This window comes from Rutilus rutilus, assembly GCF_951802725.1.
Source record: "Rutilus rutilus genome assembly, chromosome: 1".
Taxonomy (NCBI): Eukaryota; Metazoa; Chordata; class Actinopteri; order Cypriniformes; family Leuciscidae; genus Rutilus; species Rutilus rutilus.
The window spans coordinates 52,482,247-52,505,741 of record NC_140209.1 but is presented as its reverse complement, the minus strand read 5'-3'; the positions used below and the strand labels follow the sequence as shown (position 1 = coordinate 52,505,741).

General features: G+C 38.6%; 1 protein-coding gene across 2 annotated transcripts in view; it reads left to right on the top strand.

Moving 5' to 3' along the window:
- The first annotated feature begins 1,752 nt into the window (after positions 1 to 1,752).
- ntn1b (netrin 1b) overlaps positions 1,753 to 23,495 on the top strand; it is a 61,078-nt gene continuing 39,335 nt past the window's right edge. The window contains exons 1-2 of one of the 2 annotated variants that reach the window (XM_084404941.1): positions 1,753 to 2,015; positions 2,181 to 3,230. In XM_084404941.1, the coding sequence (XP_084261067.1) occupies positions 2,216 to 3,230 (1,015 nt within the window). In that variant the 5' untranslated portion in view covers positions 1,753 to 2,015; positions 2,181 to 2,215. The remainder of the gene's footprint in view (positions 2,016 to 2,180; positions 3,231 to 23,495) is intronic. The other variant, XM_084404942.1, reaches the window with a different exon arrangement.

Genomic DNA, 23,495 nt, shown 5'->3' with positions numbered 1-23,495 from the left:
GCAAATGTTGGGGGCGGGGCTTGATTTTGTCCATGAGGAATTGATTGGATGGTTGCGGTTTGCTATTGCTGTGATGTATGAGTGACAGGTTGTCCCGCCCTCGCGTCAGTAAACATCAACAGAGAAGAGATGTTGTTACAAGAGCGAGGATTAAACATTACGACTTTGACAACGGACACATAAATATAAAAATAATAAGAAGTGTCAACTTTGATTTCATGGTGACTTTAAAGTTGCCTGTGTTGTACTTGAACGCAATACATAATGACGCCAAGAATACGAATGCTAATGATTGTTCCCTGTTTAATTCTTTACTCTTCAGCTTCTTTAGAAGTATCATACACTCTGTAAACTCTGTAGCCTGCTAACAATATAGATAATTTTAGGTGGATGTCAACATTGGGAGCATATTACAGTAGGTGTCTGTTTGCATGCAGAGGCCTAACATAAACATTTGAACTGCATTGAAGGTGGCAAAGTTCTTATAGCTTGAAACCTAAAACTATGGAGCAACAATGGCACATATATTTGTTTTTAATAATAAATAAAATAAAAAGACTAAAATTGACATTTCCTGAGTGATACAATCCTATAAAACAGGTAACAAGTTGGGAGCTGCCGAATATTAAATGTTAAACAGAGTAGATTCATTTTACAAACTAGCTATTAGAAAATGAGTAAAAGTAAGTAAAGTAGTAAGTAGAAAGTATTAGCTAAGTAAGTAGCCTACTTAATTCTCGTATAAAGGTAAGTGAAGAGAGACCTCAGGTCTAGTGATTCGCTGTTGATTGGACTATTCTCGACTCTACCACACGGTGTCGTTGTTTCTTTATTGTGAGGAACCGTGAATCAACAACTGGACACGGTGGGTGGCCAAGAGTTGCGTAATCAGAACTGCGTCTGGAATTTAATGTAGCCTACATGTATGATGTGCATATGCTATTTATTTCCGTTTTCAAAGATGAAAAGTAGCATTCTGTGAAAAAGGGTTAGGGTTTATAACTCAATATGCAATGTAGGCTAAAACTTTGCAACTGTGTAGCTGGAAAGTTCTATTTTGCATGCAATGTTAAAGTTTGTCAAGAAGATCTGTCAATCTGTATGTCCATCCATCCATCCATTCTTTTTTTTTTTTTTTGTGCTTTAGATGTTTTGCAGTGTATATTGTCTGCTGTAGTATGTGGTTCGTATTTATGGGAAATGTTGTCCTATACGATATTTAAATTAAATTAAAAATAACTTTAATAAAAAAAAAAATTATTTAGTTGTATTAAAAAAAGAACACAGATCAAGACATTTTATTGTGTCACTTTAATTCTTTTTTCATAATATCAGGTGTTGATATTTGCCAGAATTTCTCTATTTCGCGCTTGTCCCCAACACCGACTTTTGAATCCCCATCTACAAATTGACAAAAGAAAAGTGTTAGTCAGGGGAAATTTTACTTTGCCCTTTTCACAACAACTTTAAAAATATACATATTTTTGTTCAATAATTTGGTGTGCGTGTTTTCAAATTGCATTCCTTAAAATGCTCTCCACAAAACTGCTGTCATCGCGCGTAAATAAAACGGTTTAAATTGGAAATTTTCAAGACTGAAAGTAGTCGACCGTTACCGTATAATTACGAATAACTCAAAACGCAACTAGATAAACGTACATCAGAATTCCATTGTGCTTGCACACAGGGCAATAAAGCGCTTTACTCATGCAGGCGCACAGAGAGAATGGTGAATGACTGAACCCCCTTCCTATTGAATACAGACAGAGCAGCAGAAAGAGAGAAGGGCTGAGCTGCGACACTCAGTCACAGAGAGGCAGAGGTGTGAGTGAGTTAGGCAGAGGAAGAAAGGAGACTTGGAAAGTAATAGCAGGTTTTCTGTTTCATTTTGGTTGAAAGTGGGAAAGAGATTACAACATATCCGGGAGAGAGAAAAGAAAGGGAGAGAACCCTATAATTTATTTTTTAGACGGGTTTGACATACTTCTCCACCCGAATAAAGCAGTCTCTCTGAGGTATAGTGCACTTTGTGGATTTGTCTTTAAGAAAAGTCGCCTATAATTACGCACAAATCTTTCACACACTTTCAACATAGCATGTAGGAAACTCCATGCTAGATTGCATATTGCATTGCAAAACTAGTCCTTTTTTACATGCAAAAACGATTCTTTTCTGTTCAGTGCAGTTTCAGGGACACTGAGGACCAGGGGTTGCAATGCTAAGGATTTTGGTAACTTGCGTCTCCATGGTGTCTATCACCGCGATGGTGGCTGGTGGTCGTGGTGGATACGGAATGAGTATGTTCGCGGCTCAATCCTCTCCTCCGGACCCGTGTTACGACGAGAACGGCAACCCCAGACGCTGCATCCCCGACTTTGTGAACTCCGCGTTCGGGAAGGACGTGCGCGTCTCCAGCACCTGCGGCACCCCGGCGTCGCGGTACTGCGTGGTGACCGAGAAGGGCGAGGAAAGATCGAGGGACTGCAACATCTGCGACGCCACGGACCCCAAGAAGACCCATCCACCTGCGTATCTCACAGACCTCAACAACCCTCACAACCTCACCTGTTGGCAATCGGAGAACTACGTGCAGTACCCCCAAAATGTGACTCTGACGCTGTCCCTGGGGAAGAAGTTCGAGGTGACATATGTGAGCCTCCAGTTCTGCTCTCCACGACCTGAATCCATGGCCATCCTCAAGTCCATGGATTATGGGAAAACTTGGGTGCCCTTTCAGTTCTACTCAACCCAGTGCAAGAAAATGTACAACAAGCCGAGCAAAGCTGCGATCACTAAGCAGAACGAGCAGGAAGCGATCTGCACGGACTCTCACACGGACATGCAGCCGTTAACAGGTGGGCTCATCGCATTCAGCACGCTGGATGGCAGACCTTCCGCGCATGACTTCGACAACTCTCCCGTCCTGCAGGACTGGGTCACGGCCACCGATATCAAAGTGACCTTCAACCGGCTGCACACGTTCGGGGATGAGAATGAGGATGACTCGGAGCTCGCCAGGGACTCGTATTTTTACGCGGTGTCTGACCTGCAGGTCGGCGGTCGCTGCAAGTGTAACGGGCACGCGTCAAAGTGCGTAAAGGACCGAGAAGGGAACCTAGTGTGTGAGTGCAAGCACAACACGGCGGGACCGGAGTGTGACAGGTGTAAGCCGTTCCACTACGACCGGCCGTGGCAGCGCGCGACGGCCAGAGAGGCGAACGAATGTGTCGGTGAGTGCTGAAGGTTCTTTGAAAGGAAACACTTCATAATAGGTTTCGTTAATAAATGTTTTAATGATGGCATATTCAAATATGAGAATATATTAATTAAATATCTTATTTGAATGTGCTAATTTTGTATTTACTTTGTCAAGTGTTTCCCCGGTCCAAAAGTCTGAGAGACCACACATATAATTAATTCAAACCTGGAAATGAACGGGTTTCTTGGATTTTGAAAGCAATTGTCAATTAAATTGTAATGATGGCATAGTTTGTGATGGAAAAATTGTGTATTAAATTAGAAAAAAGCTAAATAAACACCATTTCATTAGTGGCCTCAGATTTTTGGACCTCACCAGAGGTAGACATCTCCAAAATGTTTAAAAGATTGGACGAAAAGTAAAAAATCGGTCGCACTTTAGTTTAGGGTCCAATTCTCATTATTAAATAGCTATTAACTATGACTTTTGCCTCAATAAACTCCTAATTACTGCTTATTAATAGTTAGTAAGGTAGTTGTTAAGTTTCAGTATTGGGTAGGATTAGGGATGTAGAATATGGTCATTAATAAGGCAAATAATATGTGGTTTATAGGTACTAATAAACAGCCAATATCCTATTATGCATGCTAATGAGCAACTTGTTAATAGAATTGGACCCTTAACTAAAGTGAAACCAAAATAATCATAATGTAATGCCTTGCAATGTCAAGGTCATGGGTTCCATTCCCAGGGAAAGCAAGAACTGATACGAATTTAAAATGTGTACCTTGAAATGCAATGTAAGTCACTTTGGATAAAAGCGTCCGCCAAATGTAAAATGAAGGTAATATAAGACGTTTTATTATGTTAGGCAAATCATACAGGGTTTGTTTTAATGAATTGTCAGCTTTTGGTTTCATTCATTCTTTTTTCTTGATGAATTAATCAACTTGCAAATGGAACATATCAGATTCATCTTTATTAATTTCATGCAATCAATTCATATTTCATTTTCTATCAGCAAACAGAATCTTACAAACTTATGATTTCAAATCTTATGAGTTGTACTTTCATATCCGACCTGAAACACACTGCTTTACTGAAACAGTTTGTTATCAATGCACTAAATAAACTGCATAATTAAAAATATCGACATCAGTTTAGATTGCAACTTTTTTTGCGAGAAAAAAGTGCAAAAAAATTTTTTTCCGCGACTTATCACATTTATTCTTTAGTCAAATCAACTTCCTTCCTGTTGATTAAACCAATCTCCATTTGTATTAACTCAAAATTTTAAGGCAACCAGGTTACTTACTTTTTAAGTTAAACCAACAATAATTTTTACAGTGCCTTTTCTTCACATTTTATGCCAGGAATACTTCAGAAAAAGTCACCTGACTATGTCTCCACATAAGGCATATTATATAATCTTTGCTCTTACAACAGTAATAATTTGATTAGATTTGTAACATTTGATTGGATTTCCTTGCATTTAGTTAAATGAAAATCATCTGATTTTCAAACCTGTTGCAGCTGTTTTGCATCAAATTTAGCTTGAAATCTTTCACATACAGTGAGTCTACCATATACACTGTAAATCGTTTTTGTTGGTTTAACTTAAAAAAGTAAGTAACCTGCAGGGTTGCCTTAAAAGCTTAAGTTCATTGAAATTAAAAAAATTAGTTAATACAATGAAGGAGATTGGTTTAATCAACAGAAACTCAAAAAATGATGTTATCTGAATCACATAAATGATCCAACTTTTTTTTTTACAGTGTCCGTAGTTCTATTCAGTTCAATGGGTGTGTGGGTGTAACTGAGTTTGGAAGTGCCTTTCAACATCCATTCTGTGGAAGGAAACATTTTGAAGGGAGAGAAAAGGCTTGTGGTGTTATTTCAAGGCAGGTGTCATTATCAGATTGAAGGAAAGATTACATCAGTTGTGTTGTTTGTTTTGGTAAGTTGAAAGTAAACTGCTTGTTTCCAGATGAAAAGTTAGTTTCCCCAGTCAAGGAAGAAAATGATCTATATGAGCATTAAGATGTTATTGCGAAAGAACTTGGGCAGACCAAATGATTCTTCTCACTTTCTCAATTTTTAAAATGGGCTTCAGGTGTTTGATCAACATCTATGATTTTAAATTTCATGATAAGTTGCTTTCACGGTCTGTCACGTTTGCTGCCGTAAAAAGATTTTCTCTCTTCCATGCATGCCGTGTTAAGCACGACTCCATAACAAAAGCATCAAGCTGTCAGCAAAGGCTTTATTTGATGAGGTTGTTGTCACTTGGCAAAGTCAAAAAGTAAATTAAAAATGTGTGAATAGATATGAAACACTCCCGACAGATGGCCGTCACACATATGCGAGCATTGTCGTGCAGCAAATGAATGTGTGTCAGTAGGCTTGTGGTTATAAATAAAAGTTTGTTCCCATGAATGGAGAATGAGGGCACCATCATGATATGAGAGATGACTGACAGAAGCTGTTTTCTCACAGTGTGCTTTTGCACGCGACAGTGTACAGCAGAACAGGAAGGCTTGATGATGAAGCTGTAAATGAGATCTGTGACAGAATCCAAAAAAACTAAAAAAAGTTTTGTCTCAAACAGTTTCAAAGAGATTGTTACATCTGGTACGAATTTACTTGCTTTGATCAAATGATTCATAGTTAAGATTAAGTCTCTCAGTGCGGATTCTTTCCATTCTTCTCGGTGGAATGAGGTGGGCAAGGCAGGTATTTGAGGGAAATTAGGTGTAGCGTTCACAGGATGATAGGAATGTTATCTAGATAGATTCTTCCGGGATTGATGAGTTCTGTACAATTCTTGCCAAACTTGCAAAAACATGCATAAGCCATCACCACATATCAGACAAAAAAATTATAATTTGTTAAAATACGTCATGTTTAACAGATAAATGTATTTATTTTAGAATGATATATTACATTGTGCATTATGATGATAATATAACTTGATAGATAACTTTAAAGATCTCACCTTAGTTCATTAGCAAACACTAAAACAAGTCTTGCTGTTTGAAAAAGCATTAAATATCACCACAATATTTTAAGAATAGAGAATAGAATGTCTTCATTTAGTTTCATGGCCACACATGATGGCAATGGTTCGTCCTAATGAGAGAACAGGAAGTCTATCCTCAAATGCTGTGGTTAAAATCAATGTCACTGATATTGTCAATAAATTCTATAAACGATTTGATAGGAAATACTTGTCAAACATCTCAGCTGTCAATGATGCAAAATCATCGTCACACAAAAAGTGTTTAAAATGAGTTTTTGGATTTTCACAAAATGAGTTTTTGGATTTCACATCATTCAAACGTGTGCGTTAATTTTAAATGCAACTTTTAAACATGCTTTGCGTGCATTTTTGAAAAATGCAATTATAAAAAAAAGCTCTGATATGCTGTGACAGAAATCATTCATTTGCATGTGTACATCTAATCAAGATGCTTTGTTTCAGATGGAAAATGGTGCTACACGAAATAGTTGAAGAGTTCAGATGTAAAAGTGCCATCTGAAATTTTCATTCAGTAATTTCACTTAAATGACAATTAATAGGTAATTTTCAGTGCCATTTAAGTGAATTTACTGAACTTAAATATACAAGCTTGATAAAAAATGATCATTCTAGAAGAAAATTTCAGATGGTTTCAGATACTGTAGATTGCATCTGAACTCTTCAGTTTAAAAAAAGTTTTTTGGTAAAATAATTTTTTTGACACTGGCGCCTCCTCAAAAATCAAGTGCATAAAAAGCGTTTTGATGCATTTTACCTTTCATAACCTGTTTCAAATTTGAAGAGATCACAGTATACTATACTGGAGTTTTCAGAGTACGTTCAGAGCTTGGTATGTGAACTTTGCATCTTTGTAAGATATGAGTAGTGATATCAAGAAAATATTTGGAAATAATCTGCGCATGACTTAAGATCCCTCAGAAAGATAATCATTTACTGTACATGAACAATTTTTGTGTGGTTTAAAAAAGTAAATGTGCCATTGCATTTAATATATCCCACAATGCAGCTCATCTACCGTGTTAAACTTTAGATTTAAAAGGGCTACAGTGATAAAATCTCTTTTGATAAAAGCTGAAAATTTCTACATATCAGAAAACTTTCAAGAAGTCAATTTTTATTGTGCATAAATATGTCTTCAGCAGGCAGGAGGTTTTCAACGTGCCGTGTAGTTTGAATGTAAATGTAGTTTAGACAAAATGTTGTCATTGACTAAATGTTCACATAAGCAAGTTGACCCGCGGGGTGGAAGCTGATTGAGCCAGACGTGCGTCGCAGCCCTTGACACAGAGCAGACGGCTGGAATTGTCTTGCCGTTGGATCTCTCTGCATTGTTCCACTCTGGTCCTCTGAGTCGTAGTGTTTTTGGCCTGCTGTGATGTGAGCAGACTAACAGGAACCGTGAGCAGATTTCTGGGCTACCATGAAGAGCTGCTTGAGGTCTGTGGACCATCTGTGGGTTTCTCAGTGGTGTTGCCGGACCATAAGTCTGATGAAAGAATTGTGCAAAAGGGTGATGTCATAAGACCTCTCGGGTCCCCCTGCAGAAAACAATGACTTTCAGTTCCTCATGTGTGTTTAAATGAGGCTTCAGGAACAATTTTCATTTTAGCAGCTTATAACTTTTTTTTAACATAAAAAAAAAAAGTCCAGCTTTTTTTTTTTTAGCAGTTATTGGTTTTCCAATGCTGTAGCATCACACTAAGTAAAAAGCTCAGACAATAAAGCATGGCGCTAGCAACGCAAAGGTCACGGGTTCAATTCCCAGGGAAAGCATTAATGCTGTGTCTGAAATCAAATATTTCCCTGTAGTATGCGAAAATCAGTACGCCAACAGAGTAGTATGTCCAAATACATAGCATTTGAAAAACAGGTGAAAAGTTCCCGGATGACCTACTACTTCAGGAGAGATTCTGAAGTGCAGACAATGAACACTTTATTATCTCTTGGGGCCACGGGAGAGGATTTGTGAATGACAGTGAACTGACAACATGGCGGATGTAGTCGGCTACGTCTGGATTTTATTCATTCTACCCATATTCATACTATATAGCCTATAAAACGGATTTTTTTAACGGCCGTTAAGTACCTATTGTAAAATATAGTATGCAAACATAGTACCTACTCAGACAGTATGCATGTTAGTGTTGTCAAAAGTACAGACTTCGGTACCAAGTCGGTACTGACATTTAAAAAATGTGACGCTTTAAGCGCTGTTGAGCGGAATCGTAAACGCCTCTGATTGGCCATTGTACCCACGCGCTCATCGGATATGTCTGTGATTGGCTATAATGATCAACGCTTCAAAAACATGTTGTAAATATACATCGCATTAATAGAGCTGGTAAGTCCCGCCCCTTCCGTAAAACCCCGCTGGACCTCTAGGTTGAAAAATCGTCAATGCAAGTGAATGGGAGAAAATAATTATTTTCTGGTCCCGTTTGAATTGTGCCATGAATGTGAACATAATGTTGAATTTTTTATATAATCTTTCATGTTACGAGTTTGACAGTATATGGTATGATTCTTCGGCTAGCAGTTGTGGAAAAGACATAACGAGAAAGACTACATGTCGCCTATGTGACGTCACCCCATAAAGTTGACTTACCCGTGGTTTTCGCCATCCTCAACGATTTTGTCCTCTCCCTGAAAGAAGGCGGTGAAGTGCACCAAAGACACAGTCATGTTTAGCGGGATCCGTGAGCTAGAGCCGTGTGCGAATGGTGGTGACGTTTCAAACGCGTCGAAAGCAGCGAAGAGTTGTAGTCCACCAGAGCCCGTCTACGGAGAGCCTTGGCACTTCCTATTAGCCCCATTGTATCGATCTTGGTTGCAGTTCCATTAGAATTCCACTGGAGGTGATCGCGGGCGAGTGCAGACTGAATGGGAGTCTATGGGGCTAGACGGCTAAATGTATCTCTCTCACCCGATTGCTGTTGAGAAATCTCAGATTTTTTTGTAGGTTTTGCAAGTTCAACATGGGTTATAGGTCGAAAGTTGAATGAACGAGTACTTATTTCTTTTCGATTTCTCACAGGTTGAGTTGTTGTTGCCCATAACACGCTAGCATTCTGCTAATGACGTCAGCATTCTGACGTCATTGACATTTTAAAAGACTTTTTAAACCAAATAAGTGACTCTAAAAAATTCACTTTCAAAACACTTTCAAACGCTCCCGTGTGTAGATCATTGTAGCCAATCACAGACATATCTGGGGCATGTTCAAGTTCAAAACGATGCGCAACGTTTTGCTACGGTTTCCGGGTTGAACGTCATGTTTCCTGGAAACGGCGTGCACGTGCAACGGGGTTTGAGATACGGTTTCTCTTGTTTGGTGGGTGTGTCAGAACTGCAGTCCAATCAGCAGCAACATGTATATAAAGCACGTGGTATTAAAGTGAACTCGCACAATGGGTTCAAGGAAAGTAATTTACAAATGTGTTCGATGCAGCTCGGTATACGCAACAACTGAGGATATTAGAAGACATGTTTGTCGTAAGTTTTATTGTAAAAATATAGGATATCAACATAATGATGTAGTTGTTTATATTTTTAGCTTCATTGCAAGTGTATGACATTTGGTATAGAAATAAACAATGGTAATTAAGTGCTTTTCCTAAAAATGAGAAAGAAAATACAGGGTATTAAAACAGTATGAACTACAAATAAAGTCAGTATGTGAGGCTAAATAGATGTGTTTTAGTCTGAATTAGGTAAGATGTGTGCTTCCATTTCAGTTTCCACAAATCCCTTCACTCGATTGGGATGTTCTCTTTTGTTCTGGGCGGCAAGTGCAGTAACTGTAACATCGGGCATATTTTGTAGTATTAAACACATATTTATACCGACTTCATCAGGCTCCGAAAATTCTTCACAAAGAACACAAAGAATGGCCTTCTCAGCTGCCATAGTTCCAACTCTTGCGTCATAAGAACAGTGTGTTCAACGCATCACCGTTTCTGTTTAAAAAACGTTGTGCAACGTTTTGTCGGGACTGAACGCAGCCCTGATGAGCGGATTAACACAATGGCCAATCAGAGGTGTTTATGACTCCGCTCAACAGCGGAAATTAAAATTTCAGTACCGACTTGGTACTTTTGACAACACTAATGCATGTTCGTGTATGTGTTTAAATGTACACCTTAAATGCAGTGTAAGTTGCTTTGGATAAAAGGGTCTGCCAAATGCATAAATGTAAATGAGTACAGCCCCACCTACTGTGAAATCTGATTGGTCCAAAATCCTTCTACTCATAACTACAATCATATCCTCTGATTGGCACTGATTTTTTCTTGGCACGCAGCAATTTGTGGATGGAAAAATTGGTTATGACTTTGTGTTACCAATGTGCTTCAAGAAAATCAAAAGTTATTTGTTAAAAACAGGAAATGAAATTGTTCAAATCTCATAAAACTACCTCGATGTGATCCTTTTTCCTAAATGAAAAGAAAATGAAGCCACAAAAATGAAAACATGCAGAGATAGGAAAAAAAAGGAGAAAGAGAGAAAGAGCTGCTAATCAGAAGCAGGTGGGCTGCTGGTCAGTCCTTTAGAGCTGCTACTGACCCTGAATACATGTAAACTCACACATCTCCTGATATACCCCTGCGGGACCCTCGATGACTCACTCAGGTTAAACCATTCAGTTCTCAAGATGATTGTTGGACATTTGCATCAGAACAGAAAACAGAAATAATCTGTAGTGTATTAAGATTTGCCATTGCTACTTCTTGAAAAGACAACTCGATTTCAGAAGAAAATATGAGCCGCCATAATGCTAGGCTGTTGTTGATGGTTGCCAAGGTGTTGCTATGTGGTTGCAAAGTGTTCTAAATGCTTCGTTGTTATGTATGTGGTTTTTCAGGCTTACTACTCCAAAGTAGGTCCCTCCTTCAGTGCAAGTCTATGGGATTTTTTGCCTACTTTATCCACCAAGTGAGTTGTGACACATCTCTCCTCAACACAAGTTATGCACTGTAGTTTAACACTTAGCTTAGAGTATGGGTTTGCTCGCAAGTAAAAACAATGGCTCTATAATATTTATGCTCTTACTTGCTAAAGAGTTTTTATGCTATTTTTGTCTTCTACAGAATAAGCCTTTAATGTAACATTTTATTTATTTATAGCCATTTTATAAAAACATCCTCTAAACCACAAGCATTGTTTGACAAACCAAAACTGTAGGATCGCAGGATTGTGCTCTTGCGGTGAAGAAAAAAACCCAAAACAGAACAAGACAAAGACAAAAGGGATGCATTTTAGGATTTCAAAATCCAAACCCGAGTGTATCTGCAGTCCTCTGGGCAAAGAGCTCCATGTTTTAGGGATTTTGATTTGTTGAGCTCATAATTCAAAACACACTTGACTTATGAGCCAAAAGGCTTTGTTTGGCTTTATGGGAGTTCAGAGAAAACACGATATATCCTGGGTTTAGAGGCTGGTTAGGAGAGGTGGTCCATTTTCTGGTGGAAGGGTCTGCTTGCTTTGGCCTTCTGCTTGTTTCCCCACTAATATTTATGTTTTGAATCCCCTGTCAGTCAGTGTATATTTGCGATCGGCCTTTTGGGTATTATTTGAATCTCTTTTTGGATGTCTGTGCCGGTGTTTCATCCCAGGGGTTGAAACTCTTGCCAAAGCTTTCCGGCAGTTTTCAGGTCCTGTGATGATGTCACTTTTGAAATACACTTGTTTTGGGAAAATGAAACATCATCTGTGAAATGCTGAAATTTAATAAAATGGTTCTGTGGCAGCACTGTAGTACAGTATGGATATCAAATGGTAATGGTAATACCATGTCGCTTTGATCTTTACTATGATACTGAATGAATGACATGGATATACTGTATAGGCCAGGCAAATAAAACAGCCCATATTTGAGCATTTTTTTGTATTTTGAGAGGCCAATAACCATAGGCTAATGCAGTGGTTCCCAATTCCAGTCCTCGTGACCCACTGCTCTGCACATTTTGTAGGTCTCTCTTATCTGACACACTCCGTTCAGTTCATGGAGTCTCTCCTAATGAGCTGATGATCTGGTTCAGGTGTGTTAAATAAGGGAGACATACAAAATGTGCAGAGCAGTGGGTCACGAGGACTGGAATTGGGAACCACTGGGCTAATGAACAACAAAATAAACAAAAAAACACACACACAAAACAAAACAAAACAAACAAACAAACACACAAAAAATGTAAACTTGATTAAAGATTATCTTAAAGGGATAGTTCACTTTGAAATTAAATTTTGGTATGTTTTAGCTTACCTCAAGGGCATCCAAGATGTAGGTGTCTTTTTTTCCGCAGTAAGTTCAATAATTGATATTTTTAGGTCAAACTGTTCTTGTCTGACAGTCATATCATGCAGGTCTATGGTCACCACCTCAAAGAGCATGCATAGAGTCCAAATTAAAACAATTCCCCATCGTCCAAATTAAACAATTCCCCATCGTAAGTACACATTGATGGCCTAAGACACGAAACGAGCGGTTTGTGCGAGAAAACGAACAGTATTTATATCGTTTTTAACTCTTGTAACACAGCCACGTCCAAGTGATCTGAGGGCGCGGGCGCTTCCTGCTATGTGACGTGTGCACAGACTTGTGCATAGATATATATACACTAGATCCGCCTTAAAGACATTCGTTCCAATGAACTGCCGTAGCCAAGGCGACGTCTAGTGTATATATCTATGCACCAGTCTGCGCACACGTCACACACCAGGATGCGCCCGCGCCCTCAGATCACTTGGACGTGGCTGTGTTACAAGAGGTAAAAACTATATAAATACTGTTCGTTTTCTCACACAAGCCGCTCGTTTCGTGTCTTAGGCCATCAATGTGTACTTACGATGGGGAATTGTTTAATTTGGACGACGGGGAATTGTTTTAATTTGGACTCTGTGCATGCTCTTTGAGGTGGTGACCATAGACCTGCATTATATGACTGACAGACAAGAACGGTTTGACCTAAAAATATCAAAATTGAAACTACTGCGGAAAAAAAGACACCTCATCTTGGATGCCCTTGAGGTAAGCTAAAACATACCAAAATTTTATTTCAAAGTGAACTATCCCTTTAATAAGTCTTTATTTGGTTTTATCCATTTTAAGTCTCATTTATTAAATTGGAGTATTTATTTAGAGTAGGCTAATATATCTGTCTTCAGCCTTCCACATAATCACCCATTAACTCATTATAAACCACGATGCACATGTTCACATGTCCAAAAAATGAAAAAAGTCACTTAAAAGTATAATTTCAGTATTTAAACACACCATATGCTTAAGTATTGAATTAAACTGATGACATTGGCAGACCCGGGATTAAATAAGATTTAAGGAAATAAATAAGAATGGTAAAAAAAAGAAGTTCTAGGTATAATTGCGTATTTATGAAGTATTTAATTTAAACTTGAATATTTTATTTTAAAATGTGCACACATTCACTATGTATGTCTATTGTGTCAAAAACGCAAATGTTTCTTGTGTCGTCACATTCATTTATGAATCATGATCACATATTTTCAATTCAAAACGGGTAAATTTGATTTCATTGATGAGTGCTGTATAGACTGCTGAGGTAGGGCAGCCTAAAAATGTAACTTTTACAACTTTTTGTCATCCTAACAACAAACAGCTTTACTCATTCTAAACAAAAATTATATGATAAGACAAATAAAAAATAATATATATATATTTTTTTGTATTGCTCAGACAAAATCATTGGCTCTCGATGACGCAGTATGTTGACCGAGCTCACATTGTTTCAGTGGGCAAACACAACAGCAGCTCAGAAGTAAACATGTAATTTGAGGTTAAATGGTCTTGCATAGTTGTGTATGTGTGAGAAAGTCAAAAATCTGCTTGTGCATGGTGAGATGCATGTTTCTATTGGTTTTGTTGTGCAGGTTTGAATCTTTATGGCCTGCATTTGTGATAAAGGCAGGACCACCCTGAGCTAGAGAGAGAAAATGTGGAATAATGAATGCTAGAGTAAATGGACACCTTTTCTGCTCTCTCTCTCTCACACACACACACACACTTTTTTGGATTACACACACTGGCACCCACCAACAGAATTCATGCTTCACGACTTAACACAATGGACACGCCGCCAAAAAACGTTTTGTGCCGCCACATGACCAAGCCAGGGTTAGAAACACACAGATGATCAGATTCCTTTACTAATACACACTTTTTTTTTTTTGCCAATTACCCCAAATTCCTTTCAGATCAATCTGCTAGGAAAGCTAACATTTAGCTTGACTGTAGTTGACTTACTTTAAATGATGAGTAGCTTCAAACCAGCCTTCCCAACACTGCTGTTACAGTCACTACAAGCAACATCAATGGCTGCGTTTGCAGTAAACGCAGAAATGAATGCATTCCAATCATGACTACATCTGCGCAATGGCTGCCAATGAGGAGGAAATGATGGATGAAGGTCTTCTGTCATTGGCTGTTGAGAGATGATTCAGGCATACTTTTATACTGTCAGAAAGTAGAGGCAATTTCAAGCCACAATTACTTTTCTGCATATTGTACCAGAAGATCAGATTTCTGTCCGTAAAACAAGTTTGGGATCATCGCTGTGTATTTGCGGCTTACTTGTCGTGCAAGTAAAATGAAACATTTGCAATGCATTTAAATTCCATATGTTATTTATTTCAAGAAAACAAATTTCACTCTGAAATACATCACATACGGATGTTAAAATGCAGATACTATTGGTTCAGTGGTCATTAGATTATTTGTTAATTTTATCCATCTGCCTTGGGTTACATCTGCAGAAAAATGGTTTAAAATGGGGAAAGATATAACAAATCTGGAAAGATTTAGGTTTTTATATTTGGTTACACTTCATTTCGATGGCCCACTTTAGACATTCTATACTGACTATAAATAACTTTGCAACTACATGTCAGCTAACTCTCATTAGAGTATTAGACTGTTAGTAGACTGTTAGGTTAGGGTTAGGTAGGGTCCAGGGGTCTCATTTATAAAGCGTGCGTACGCACAAAACGGGGCTGGAAACGTACGTACGCCAGTTCCCACGCAAAGGTTGTGTTCTATAAAAAACAAACTTGACGGGAGAATGTGCGCACCTTTAAGCAAACTTTGAGCCGTGCGTACGCACATTCTGGAGACAAAGGGAATTGGCGACACCGATGGTGAGCTGGAGTTAAATGTCTTTTTGGTCACTTTTAGACAGAAAATCTAAAGAAAATTAAACATATACAGAAAGATAATACATATATAATTTCACTCACCAAGCCTGCCACTTGAAGCAAATATCCATCCCTTCTTAAATGTCCGCGCCAGCGAGCGCACTGGGCCGTTTAGTGAAACTGACGCAAATAACAGTTTAAATAAATAAAATAATGATTTAAACTATGTTTTACTTCTGATATAAACATTTAGATTAAATATGCCTTTAATATTTCAGGTTAAACACTTAAACATGAAATCATTACTTAGAAGTTACAACATTTTTTATATTCAAATTCAATCAATAGAAATATTTGTTGTGGATGCGATGTTTTTGAACACTTTTCCTGTGGCGTGCTGTGTTTCAATGTTTTAACCACAGAGATAATTGCTTATCATGATAATACCAGATTGTCTGAGAAAATAGTTTCGTGCAAATAATGCCCAAGGCCTATCTGTTTCCATTAAAAATATTAATTAAAAATACAATTCGGCCAGTGGAAAAGATTGAGAAAAACTTTCTCTGAAATGTATTTTACACTATTTGATTTATGTATTCAAAAACAAGGCAAGGATAGGCAACTACATGATTTTTATTAATGTAATGTGTCTTGTACCGTTAAACGTTATCACGTGGATGAATAATCATATGCAAATGATATGCAGATGAGGGTATGCATAGTAAAACAAGGCGTTGTAAGCTCCATATATGGTTATTTCGGGTGGAGATGCATTTGCGCACAATCTTCCGCTGACTGGGATTTATAAAGTGAATTCTGCGCAGGTTCTGGCGTACGCACGGTTTTATAAATCCGAATATTTTTTTGCGTACGCCATTTTTGGCTTTCGGGCGCACGTACACTTTTAGTAAGGTTCCTACGCACAGTTTTATAAATGAGACCCCAGGTCAGTAGAATAAGTTGATGCAGTAGAATGTTTGTTGGTGAGCATCAAAATAAAGTGTTAGCAGATATTAAGCAGACAGTCTATCAATACTCTAATGAGATGTACTGTAGTTGCAAAAAAACTTGTAGTTAGAAGAATGTCTAAAGTGGACTATTGAAAAAAAGTTTTACCTTAAATTTTACTGGTGTTCCACCCATATTGATGAACTACATCCCACTGGATCATAACTTTCATCGCTTCACGTCAGCATGTAGCTTTCAGTGTGGAACATCATTTTTCTGTTCGGTAAATGAATACAGAAAAACATACTTTTTGGAAACTGGTGAATCCTTCCTGTGTAAGCGAAGCGTTTAGCTGGAGACATTTCAAATCACGCCAAAGTCTGGAGCCCTATTACTGGTATATTTGTCCAGATAGCAAGCTCTATTTCCGCAGGATATCTCTGTTGAGATATGCTATTTGCCCTCTACACTCTCTAATGGGAAACGGAGTGAATTCTGTGTCCTGTGTTCGACACAACAAAACACAAACGTCAAGATCACTCGACAGCTGCTCCAGCTAAAACACTCGCCATTTCCTTAGCCCACTCTTATACACTATAAATACCCCAAACTTCAATGCATGTACAGCCCACAAACATACATACAGCTTAAAAGTCAACTACTTCCAGTGTAAATACTGCACCTTGTTAATAGGCATGCTGATGTCATGATGTGCCACTTACACATACAGTGCAAATTTTCGAATCTACAACTCATCTGGTGTTCCAAACACTTCAAATATTCCGTGGAGCTGATGCGCCACATCGTGTTGACAGATGCGGAAAGCCGGTCCGAGAGCGATGATGACATATTGCATGTTGGTGTTTCCAAGGGTTACCAGACAAACAGTTGCGCATGTCAGATCATTGTGTGTGCTCTCTTGCTCAGGATGCAATTGGCTATAGTGTGTTTCCTGGGACAACACACTTCTGGCTCACAGCAGGAAGCTCTTTCCCTCTTCCTTTCCCACCCTGTTTCTGGAAGCCACCTAGCTACAAGTGTGTCTCATTATAAAGTGTACTGTATGTGGCACAGTGCGGCTTTCTTTACACAGTTGCCATTTCATATTATAACAAAATTATTACATATTACATATTATTAACAAATAATGGTGCTAGCTGAAAGCATATGGCTTGTTTCAGAGGGGTGCTGTTACTTTTAGAAGTGATCAGACTTATTAATTTTAAATAATTTTTAGGAATGCACAATATATCGATATATTAGGGATGCTACCATATTCATTTTTAATGTTATTGTAATCGGCCCGAAAATTTTATATATATATTAAAGCAGAAAAATAATGATTTTTCCTTCAGATGTGCACTGTTCGCCATGATGGTTTTGAATTGCTTGAAATATGATTGGAATCACTTGAAAAAAGGAAAATACAGTAAAGTACAACATGCGCATCGCAAATATGTCATATAGGCTACATAAAATTATAATGAAAACATTATCATTGTGTGCTTTGTGGATGGATTTTAAGGGTGAGACTTTTGTTTTTGTAATCAAAATTATATAAAAATTTGGGTTTAGATTTATCGGCCAGTATATCGGTTATCGGCTTTCAAATATAAAGATTTATCGGTTATTGGTATCGGCCATGATTTTCATATCGGTGCATCCCTATTAAATATTTATTTAGATTAAAATATAGAAGTGCCGGTACTGTGTAGAGGCTATATAACTCACACAATTCAACATATGTCAGGAGGAGTTTGTAGTGTTATGTACAACAGGCCTGCAACAAAACAGTCAAAGCACAGTTGGAATGAATGGCCTCCTGAAGTTTGTAATTTACAGCTCTGCTACTCGGCTTCTTGTCCGCGGTGGGGTAACTGCAGCTAGAGCGTGTGGCAGATTGGTTGAGGTTCAGCCCGCTGTGGCGTCTACTGAAAATACACCTCCAGCCTCCAGAGATTCATCTCATTTTCTTGGTGCTTCTATAATTGAGTCTGACTGACAGCAGGCTATTGCTCTCTGTTCCTCAGGCAAACTTTTAATCAATAGCTCTAGACACACCTTCATATTCTTTGTCTTAAGTTGGGTTTTGCTTATGGATATGTAGCTACATCTCCTAGTATTGTCCTTTTTTATAGCTCCTTATTGTAATATACTTAAATGGTAAAAACAGAGCACTTACATGCTATAATACAAATGGCTAAGACCTTAAACGGGTCATATCATGTCATTTTTTTCATTACGAGTTCCATTTTGGAACAAGCCTTTTTTTGCAGCTTATAGCTTCAATAAAAGACTTTTTCCACTGATGGTTTGAGTTCTGAAATTACATTATGTTTTCAAAGTCCATTAAACTGTCTTTTTTAAAAATCTTAACAGATCAAGGAAAATTTGATTTCACATGATATGACCCCATGATATGACCCACATTCTTGTGCACTGAGACATTAAAAAGGACTTTTCCCTGCATATTCTGTGCAGATTTTGGAGGAAAACCGGTGCAATGGATTTAAACATAGTAAAATTTAAAGCACAAGTGAAAGCATATTCAATGCTATGGATGTTCACCAATAAATGGCTCATATAAAAATGACTGAAAACCATAAAAGGACTTTGGTTTTGAAGAATTGTTTATTCTGAAAATTTAAAATGGAGACTTGTATTGTATTATGTTGCAAATACTGTTTGAATGCTGTTTCCAATAAAATATATGAAAAAAAAAGACTGTAAAAAACAATCTAATTAACAAAATGCAATTTTATGCAAGTATCCATCAAAATGCCAGTGTTTCAATAAATTGCATGTTGTAAAAATTCTTAATTTTATGCCCCAAATGTGTGACTTTTAGGTGTAACAGAACTGTAACATGCTCATTTAAGTTTGTTTTTTAATGCATCTATATAGATTACTGTAATTAATAGTATACCTGCAAAATCATTTCTGCATTTGTCAGTCACTTTTATCCGAACAGAATTAAAACGCATCCAAGCTCTGTTTTCTCATTACCAGAATGAATATTCTGAGGATTTGACTAAATTGCAATTCAACATCCATCTCCTTAAAGGTGCATTGCGCAAGTCTCTGAGTTTTTGCAGAACTATGCCCCCTTCTGGCGACACGCGAAACTGCAACCAGAGTTGTGCACGCGGTTACATGGAGTTTGCGTTGGGGTTTGGGATGAACTAGAAGCCGGTCTCTTTGAATCCATCTTCTACTTTTGCAAAAGTCGCTTGAGTTGTCTTCGCTGATGCGGATAATGGCGGCGAATACACAAACCTGCCAGACATAGCCAGGTGAGCGTGAACGCGCATGACGTCACGCCCAGTCGATTCCGACCCGAATCCCTCTTATTTATTTTACTGTACAGGATTATAGAGGCAATCGCAGTGATCATAGAAGGGCTCATTCAGCCCATCAGGCAATTGTTTAAGCATGTATGGGTTAGAAAAACGGGTATTTTTAACATGAAAAGTTGCTTAATGCACCTTTAAGAAAACACTCTAAATAACTCAAATTAATAGTTTTTGTCAATGTCAAACCAATGTTATTAATAATTAAGTGAATTTATGCATCACAATATTATCATGTACAGTATGAAATATGAATGACTGTTAGACCTAATTTTGAGATGAAGTTGATAAAATGGTTGAATAGTTGAAATTAAAATAGTTAGCGAAATGAGCATCCACAAGTTGATGATTATCCAAAATTGACAAATGCAAGTCTTGATAGGCCTGCATCCCCTCTGAATTCACACTGAAACTTAATACCACTAAGTTAAGCACACTGTAGTCATTCATTGCCTTTCAATCATCCACATCAACTGCACACCTTGTAAAGCTCATCGGAGGCCTTTCCTGCAGCGTGGAGCTGCATTCCAGTAACGCAGCGTCAATGAGGCTTCGTAGTGCCGTTCAAGGGCTGTAAATCTCAGCTGGTCAGAGACAATGAGAACAGAGTGACGACACCTGCAGTGGAAAAGCACAATCCCTCCGTCCCGTGCCACATCACAGCGTGATCCGAGGGAGATTCCTATTTACGGATCATTTGGGATTTGGACCCCAGACTCCAGCTGTGGTGGAACCGATTGGCCACACATCTGCAGCCCGGGCCTGTCGTGAGGATGATTTACATAGGCTCGAAAAACAGAAGGAATGCCAAAAAGATGGGAAGCGCTCACATTGCGGTCCCCCTCTTTCAAACTGATTTATGTTCCATGGGGAAGCCTATCCAGTCCTGCCAAATTCTTCAGCGTCTGGTGTCCAGCGCTGCTTCAAATGTCTTTATCTTTTGCACTCAGCTCCAATCTATAATTTTTTCCATTCCACCAGTTCCACTTGTCTTCAGCTTTCAACTCTGAGACAACATGAGATATTTTATTGAAGTTTACTGAATGACTGAAGGAACATTTACTCAGGGTAATACAGTAAATACAAAGAAGAACAGGCTTTAAAAACGTGAGAAATCCAAGCAAAACTTGCGTTAACTGTAAAAAAAAAACTAGGATAATGTTTATGCTGGATCATAAGGTGTTCCTGTTGCTCAACTTGATAGAATATGGTACCAACAACGCAATGGGATGATTTCTCTGGAAGTACAGACAGTATCAAGATAAAATATGTCTTGAAATAAAAGCCAATCTGACAAATGCATGAACTGGGAGAATTACAGTCACAGTCTCAAATACATTGTACTTGCCAATCAGATTGGCATCAGATTTCGATTTCCAATTCAAGTAGTTGTATTTCACAACTGTTGGAAATGCAACAAAATGCAATTTCATGCAAAGTACCAGAATTTCACTAGCCTGACTTCGTCATACTCATATTCTAGTCAGAATGTGAGTCTGATACCGCTCCATAGAGATTTGATTATGGGGCGTGTCTCAATCGAACTAGGAAAAAAAAAAACTCTGCACTCAATTGGATAGACCTACAACCAATCAGAGCAACGGAGTAAATGACGCATGTCCTTCATTCATATTTTCAACCAACAAAATGTCGCGGGCGCGGCTCTCTGTTCCTCTTTTAAAATGAATGCGCTGTCGATATCTTCTATAACAGACGCGATGGCGGAATCTACACATGATGTTTCATAAACAAAGTTCGGGAGGAGCACGTACTCAATCCAATATCAACTTGTCATCAAACAATACCATGTCTAACGTTACCGCGGAAGCATATTCACTCTGTAAACTTACCTAACACTCCTTGACAGTTTTTCAGCATCCCTCCACCACCCCGAATCCTCACTCTTGTCTTGTTCTCTCACAACCAGGAACACGGGGGGAGTATGGCTACCGAGCCCACAGCCCTCTCGGACAGCACGTCATATACGCATTTATTCTATCTTACTTATTTGTGTGAACTCATGACATCTCATATAGCCTACGCATTTATTCTATCTGACTTATTTGTAAATGTGAACTCGTGAAATCTCAATTCTCCAGCTGCAGTCGTCTTTGTTGTAAACTAATTCAAATCAAGCGCTCTTTGGTGACGTAACCGCAGACCATCTGTCCATCATCGATTAAAGCCCGCCCTGGCAATTTGATTGGCTCGGCCTTCTGGGAGCCGAGCATAATTACTCCTCAATGGATCGAGTCCAGACCGAACTTCCCGACCAAAAAATGTTGTGGGCGGGGTTCGGGCTGGCACCCAGGCTAGAATTTCACAGTACCAGAATGAATTCTGCTAAATGAATTGAAATGAAGAGGAATTTGTTGAATAGGGGTTATGCGCAACATTCTTCCGGGTTCTACAAAACAGGTTTAACTACTTCCGGCCGTCAGCTACTGAGGTAAACACGGCGTAGTAATGGCGACCTTCTATAGCCGGTGTTTACAGGAGCTACCCCTAATATCAATTTCAGATGTACACCGTATTGCCAAACGGACGTCCAGAGCCCAGAGTACTCTGTTAGACAAGGGATTTAAGTTTTACTCATTTATTCATAATTATGAAGGTATGTAGTATAATTATGTAGCTTTTGCTAATGGCACCCGATATAGCGTTAGCTAACTATCAGTAAACAGTTAGTTAGTTTAGACTTGTATTCTATCAGTAGTTTAGCCTTTTATTTTTGATCGCAGACGATTAAAACAGTCAAATGAAGACTGCATTTTAGCGATGGGGTTATAGTACCAACAGTATAATTACTACGATGTCCTGTGTGTTTATGCTGGTCAACCTTCAATTATGTATTATTGACCCCCGGTGCCCCTTCCCGTTCCCGTCCGAGGTCTCGGTGTGCTCGGACCCTCTCCCCCCTCGGGGGGCCGGGTCCCCGGTCTCGCCGGCGCCGAGGCGTGCTCTCCGGGGACCAGGGGAATCCGACTGTTTAATTAAAACAAAGCATCGCGAAGGCCCACGGCGGGTGTCGACGCAATGTGATTTCTGCCTAGTGCTCTGAATGTCAAAAGTGAAGAAATTCAATGAAGCGCGTGTAAACGGCAGGAGAAACTATGACTCTCAATTTTCCCAGACACAGAGCAGATCGGCACACAACAAAAACTGCTGTTCGGATGATCTCGTTTCTGAAATTTCAACATTCGTGACATTTTAATTAAAACAAATACACTAAAGTTTGATCAGAAATAAGAATTTTATTATAATAAGCGAACATTAACAGTTACCTCAGAGATCACCTACCGCTGCAGATGTGTACAGAAGTGAAAAGCGGAAATGCTTAGACCTGGTTTCCGGTTCGAACGCTGGGCGCTCTGCATAACCCCTACTGTACTTCAAAGCAACGCATCAATCTGCATACAAACTTGATGATTTTAAGCTTCTTTTTAGATTTTTTCAAAACTTTCAAACAAGGCTTTGCTAGCCTTTTAATTACAATTTAATTTCCGAATTTCTTTGAATTATTAGTCACATTCTAATTACAATTCCCCATCCCTTTTGCTACCTCAAAACATTCTCAGTTCAATTCTGAATGGCGCACAACCCTGCTCAAGCACTCACTGGGAAAGAAACCCCATAACCTTGGCTTTGCTAGCGTCATGCTATACTGGTTAAGCTACAAGAACGTCAGTAAAAGTCCAATTAGACATGTTAAATCTTGGGTATGGATGCTGCAAGATTTCTATATTCCTTGATGTTAGATGTCTTAATTGGACAGGATGTTTTCATTTGAATTGGA